The following is a 6,132-nucleotide window of genomic DNA, read 5'->3' as shown; positions in this document are numbered from 1 at the left end:
AAATCTTTCATAGACCCAATCCAAAGAAAATAGCATAAAAGAGGGACCACTTCTATAGCTTACTCTATAATTTTACGTACATTTACTAACATAAAGATCATTCCATTACATATTAATAAACAACATATATGATATATTCAACCAACTTTTACATTCATCTACCGACCATCCACTAACGTAATGGTCATTGCAGTGGTTGAAGATGGTACATGGGTGCTAGATGACGTGTCATCTTTAGGGTCATGCTCCGTGTAGAAGAAACCAGGTTGCTTCGGTTGTGGCAATTCACTTTCACTACTGAGCATCACCACAACCGAAGACATGCTCGGTCTATCTTCCGGATTTCTTTGAACGCACAACAAAGCAACTTCAATTAATCTCAACGCTTCATATAAATGGCACGAGTCACTTAAATTCGCATCAATGAGCTCCACACACCTCCCTTCTTGATAAAGTATCCATGCCTACAACCAAAAAAGAAAAAGGTCTTAATCTTTTAACCAGGTTATGTCAATATGGGCTCATATAGATATAACCTAAAAAGTTGACCTGTTTGACCCTTTACCCTAAAAAGATGCAAGCTGAATCGGTAATGACTTGTGTCTTAAGATATAGTGTTTTATAGATAAGGTATGTTTCTATTAAAGGGTTGGGGTTTGAACACATTAAGCCAGGTTTTTTTTGGCATAATGCATGAAGTCTTTCTGTCAAAGTTAGTCATATATAGCTATCCAAATTAGGTACTTAACCCATTCAGCCCATTAATTGAAGAAAGCTAGAAGAGTCCCCTTACATGGCCAAGAAGGTTATGATGGTGGTCATGGTGAAAGAATCCTCTGTTTTTCTTTCCGGTAACAATCTCCAACACCAAAACACCGAAGCTAAATACGTCTGATTTTACCGAGAAAACTCCATCCACTGCATATTCCGGAGACATGTAACCGCTACAAGATGAAAATAAAAATATATAATAAATAAATAAAATAAATAAATAAGAAAATTAAGAGAGAGATGCGTACTAAGTTCCAACCACTTTCATGGTATTTGCTTGTGTCTCGTTTCCTATAAAGCTTCTTGCCATCCCAAAATCAGATATTTTTGGAATCATATGAAAATCAAGCAAAATATTGCTTGCTTTCAGATCTCTATGAATAATTCTTAATCTTGAATCTTCGTGAAGATACTGCAACCCTCGAGCTATTCCATTCATAATGTTGAACCGCTCCGGCCAATCAAGTAACTTTCTTCGACTTTCATCTATATTTAATTAATATAATAATATACCATTTAATCATTTAATCCATATTAAAAGTTGATTGCAGTATTATATATACAAGGAAAAGAAACAAACCGAATATGAAGTAATCGAGGCTTTTATTAGGCATGTATTCATAGATCAACATCTTTTCGTCTCCTTGAATGCAACATCCAAGAAGCCTCACAAGATTTCTATGTTGAAGTTTGGATATGCAAATAACTTCATTTTTGAATTCATCAAGCCCTTGATTTGATGTCTTTGAGAGTCGCTTCACAGCCACTTCTTTTCCATCTGGCAGAACACCCTAAATCAAAATATATAGATGTTCAACTTATTATGCAGGGTGCAATAAAGTGAAATTATATCTGAAAAACTAAAAGGTATGCTAATTCTAACCTTGTAAACCGGCCCATAGCCACCTTCTCCAAGCTTATTCTTAAACGAAAAATTATGTGTCGCTTTTGCTATTTCTGATAAATTAAACAATGGCAGCTCAAGATCATCCTTTTGACTTTCATTGGTGTAAAGTTGATCAGTATCATTTCCGACATCTTCATCTACAACATTAAAATGACTAAATGAGAACCACAATAATATATAAAATAGTTGGTTTTGGACTTTGGTTGCTAAATTATGACATAAACCCTTCTCTTGCAGTATGAAGTGTTGAATTGCTTACCTTCTCCCTTGGGCACCGACTTCTTCCTAATCCATTTTCTCCAAATAAAGAACACCAGACCCAAGCTTATGAACACCCCACCAACTAATGCTATGATCAATGGAATTATTTTCTTCTTCTTCTTCTTTAGAGAACTTGAAACACCTGTCAATAGATTAAAAAATAATTGTAAATACTAAAGTAATATAATTAGTTAAAAACACTTGGAAAAAAATTGTAAGCAAAATCATCTTACCTAATTCAGAAAAAGCTACCCTGATATATATCTCGGAAGTATAAGATGGAGCTGCTTGAATATCAACCAAATCACCCGTCCAAAGCAAACACCCAAATCCTTTTTTCAAAATATTCGCATACGCCATACACGAACAATTTTTCACACATAACTTCTCACATTCCACAAGTGTCATATTCCCATAAAACAACGAATTTTGTGGATCTGGCAATTTAAGATTTGTATATTTGATAAATCCATCAGTCTTACAATCCAACGCCTTCCTTCTCACACATCCCTTTGACCAATTTGCCCCATTCCATTCGTTTTGATACTTTGGCACAAACTTATCCAAACACCCACATTTCGGGAAGCTGTTAGTGCTACAACTACCATAAGCACCACATACCAAATCACAACCATCGGGTGTAGGGATAGAAAAGTAAACAACCCAATCGTTGACTTGGTCAGCCCACACCCAACGTTGTGCAACACCGGTTCGATTCATGGTCAACCTCGATATCATGGAAGAGTTTATCATTCTGTAACTATAAAACACTTGTTTTTGATTAAAAACCATATCAAATTTGTAAATAGCATTCTGTGGGAGGACGGAAATCCCACCGAAATCAATTCCATTCCAGGGTTCACTTCGGTATTGGATTACCGACCCTTTTTTAATAATTTGATGTGGGTACCCACGAAGATCACATCCGAATGTGTAATCTCCTTTAGAAGGATCATCATCGCTTTTCCATGATGTGATATAATTCTCATGCCCAGTCACTAAGTCTTTCCCAATCTTCATTCCTGGTAGAAGGGTATCACCGGGATAATCAAAACTTTGCCAGATGACATCATTTTTATCTTTCACAACAAGATTCCCGGAGTCTAAAAGCTGTGCGATTGGATTGTTTGTGGGTCTTGAGGTATTTGAAGACCAGATGATCGTGTTCTTGTCGTTTACAATGGTGAGAATCCCGGGATTTGTTAACTTTAAAACACCGGATTTGTTAGGAACAGGGGTGTCTCTATTCGCGACCCAAACAACGGTTTTTGTTGGTATATTTTTGTACCATATGCCAATGTACCTGTTCATTGAAATCCCGGGACTGAAGAATCCCATTTCAAAGAGTCCGCTAGAGGAAACTATGGTGTTTCCGTCTTTCATTGGAATAGCTGAAGTGATTGTGTCACTCCAAGCATACACGATTGGAATGGAAAGGGAAACGGAAAGGACGATTGGAATGGAAAGGGAAAGGTGTAAGATGAACAAAAAGAACCCTTTTGTATCTAGTGAGTCCATCTTTAGGAACTATGGAATCAAGTCGGTCTTTCCCAGTTTGTGGGTCCAAACACTTTTTTGCATAAAAAGCTAATCAATAAGCAAAAAAAGTTTTGTTTTTGTAACAAGTGAGTTTTTAAACTTGGAGAATAACATCTATCATGAAAAACAGCGGAAGCATTGTATAACTTTCTTGTACCTGCCTAGATGATGAGAGATTAATGCTGATTGTACACAACATGATTTCTGCTTCAGTATCTTCATTGCTGAAAGTAATCAGATATGAAATGAGGGTAGCATATTATGTTGAATCAACATCTTATATAGATAAGCATCAAACTGATCATAAAAGACAGATAAAGGAAGGAAAGGAAGTGTTTTGTTGTAAGGCAATGTGAAGTCGGGTGCAGAGAGAGTACATATAATAAGGGGTTTCAGTCAAACAATCTTTGTTCTTGACTTTTGGAGAACTTATGTCCCCTCAGCCCCACAAAGATTGCAGACGAAAGCTAGCTTGATGAAAGTAATTAATGATATAGAAGATATGAGGAATCTTGATCATAATATTTTGGTTTTCGGGTCATGGATTGCATTCACATCCACACCCACCTGGACCCATTTTTATGGGTCAAGTAATTGCTTTTATGTTAGTGTTTGTGTATTTCTGTTGGTTTACTGTCAACTCTTCATCTAAAGATTGTAAATATAAATGTGTCTCCTTGCAAATATTTTGTGACACGAAATGGAAGTAAGCAACATGAAAAGTGCTTAGTCAAATTTTCAAAATTTAAATGTTTAATCAATCACATCATTTTGAAGGAAAGTCATGTGATTTTAGACATTTTACAATTAAATTGGTAATTTAAAACGTGAAATAACATGGCCCTCTTTCTCCCTCTTTGGTCCGTGTCCCATTTATCCATAAACGCTTTGTTAAGTCCTCAATACGCTATGCATCATGTTGGAAAAGAATGAAATATGACTACGTTGCTGTAGAAAGAAGTGCACTTATGTCTTGATGTCTAAAATATATTTAAGAGTTTGACAACTCTCAATAAGGAAAATGGATGGAAAAAATAAATTAAGTCAAATTTGTAAACAGTTATGGAAGTCGTTTGGAAGTCTTTGTTAAGTAAAAAAGAGTTATCTAAAGTTTGTTATGTTACATGAGTTTCTTCATGTTGAGGCAAGTCCTTTTGTGTCTCAAATGTCAAGAGTATTTTGAAGGTTTGCACAAATTGTTAGTGATTCAAACGAAGGAGGGGGTGTGAATCTTCCTTGGTTGATGTCAAAAAGGTGATCCTTGATTAAAGAATATATCAAGGATTATGTGGAATGTTCATGGATGAAGATTGTTCATCTTTTAATGTATGGATTTTGTTACATTCATAAAAGGAAGCATAGCCTAATTGGATAAGGATTGGGATTTAAGTTACAATGAATGGACAAGGATGACTTTCAGGAGGAAGCAAAAGGCGTTCAAGTTTCTTCATTTAAAATAATCAAATATATACAATCAATCTCGAACTATAAAGTTTTCAATTTTCAAAATTCGTAATGAACTGTAGCGTCTCTTATAGTTCGAACTACGTTTCAGTTCCAGAAGCTTTATGGACGTTGAAATTGCTAAACATCAAGCGGCTGTTGAGCGTACCTAAGAACATGAGTATGAGTTTGTAATCGAGGAAAGATATGAAGAGAATCAGTCTCGATGCAATGCTTCCTCCATGGAATTGGGAATTCCATCTTCATGTACTTTGATCTGAAATTGGGATTCCCGTTCATCATGTCCCATGCAAAACCCTTGAATCAATGCTTCAATTATGTATGAAATAGATCAGAAGTTTCGGGATCTTGCAGGCATTTGCATCGATTCTGATGTGCATATGAAATCCCATCGTACTAAAGAACAAATTGAAAGAACTTTGAAGTTTGAGCATAAAAGGGAAGATCATCGTTCTAGTTCTTTGTGTTTGTCGAGATTAAAGCAGAATTACAAAATCAATTTTCATCACGATTACAAAATCAAGATTTTCACTTGTGGAGGTGGTCCTTCTTTCTATGCTATTCTTATTTATCACACTAGTTGCTAGTGTGAGACCCGTATAATAATATACGGGTTGATTAAAACAAAATGTTAAGTACGAACGATTAAATAGAAATTTTATTTGAATTTGAAATTGAAATAAGTGAAAATTATGAGAAAAAAATATGCAAAGAATAAATTAATTAAAATTATGAGTTTAGTGTGTACTAAACGGGTTAATTATAACAAAAATTAAAACATAAAGGTTTAAACTGTAAATTTATTTGGAATTGAATTTGAAATTTAAAATTTGATAGTCGTTTAATTTATGGAAAGTAAATCAATGATATATTGAAAGTGAAAATTAAAGTAATGACAAGTGGAAAATAAATATATTTCAAATTATGACAAAATGACATTTGGCTAATCTTATGAGAGAAGGACATGTGGCAAAGTCATTTTCATTTATTAGAGTAGATTGCATCCCTCGCATACTCGGTCACCACATATCTCTTCATTTTAAAATGTTTTAAAATGGATTAAAAAACACAAAGCTTAATCTTTTTAAAACCATCTTCCAAATCTTCCAAATAATGTTCTTGTATAAAAATTACCAACAAACTAGATATTTTTTCAAAAGTCATCATGTGGTAAATCATAATTACATAAA

At 34.5% G+C, this 6,132-nt stretch overlaps 1 protein-coding gene across 1 annotated transcript; it reads right to left on the bottom strand.

Moving 5' to 3' along the window:
* Positions 1 to 30: 30 nt before the first annotated feature.
* Positions 31 to 5,467, bottom strand: LOC144998026 (G-type lectin S-receptor-like serine/threonine-protein kinase At4g27290). Its single transcript, XM_078957866.1, has 8 exons — positions 5,091 to 5,467; positions 2,173 to 3,702; positions 1,938 to 2,081; positions 1,655 to 1,815; positions 1,352 to 1,562; positions 1,020 to 1,257; positions 794 to 944; positions 31 to 464 (listed from the first exon to the last, which is right to left on the bottom strand). Exons 2-8 carry the CDS (start codon positions 3,455 to 3,457, stop codon positions 159 to 161), a joined length of 2,496 nt encoding a protein of 831 aa, XP_078813992.1. The 5' UTR covers positions 3,458 to 3,702; positions 5,091 to 5,467; the 3' UTR covers positions 31 to 158.
* Between the last annotated feature and the right edge of the window lie 665 nt (positions 5,468 to 6,132).

This window comes from Lactuca saligna, chromosome 5, assembly GCF_052625555.1.
Source record: "Lactuca saligna cultivar CGN05327 chromosome 5, ASM5262555v1, whole genome shotgun sequence".
Classification (NCBI taxonomy): Eukaryota; Viridiplantae; Streptophyta; class Magnoliopsida; order Asterales; family Asteraceae; genus Lactuca; species Lactuca saligna.
The sequence above is the reverse complement of the archived record's forward strand: the minus strand, read 5'-3'. Positions and strand labels throughout refer to the sequence as shown.

Coding starts and splice junctions, on each gene's coding strand:
- LOC144998026 (XM_078957866.1), bottom strand. CDS start 3,457: ATGGACTCACTAGATACAAAAGGGTTCTTTTTGTTCATCTTACACCTT. Junction 2,082..2,172: donor GGTAGCTTTTTCTGAATTAG/GTAAGATGATTT, acceptor ATCTATTGACAG/GTGTTTCAAGTTCTCTAAAG. Junction 1,563..1,654: donor GCTATGGGCCGGTTTACAAG/GTTAGAATTAGC, acceptor ATTTTGATTTAG/GGTGTTCTGCCAGATGGAAA.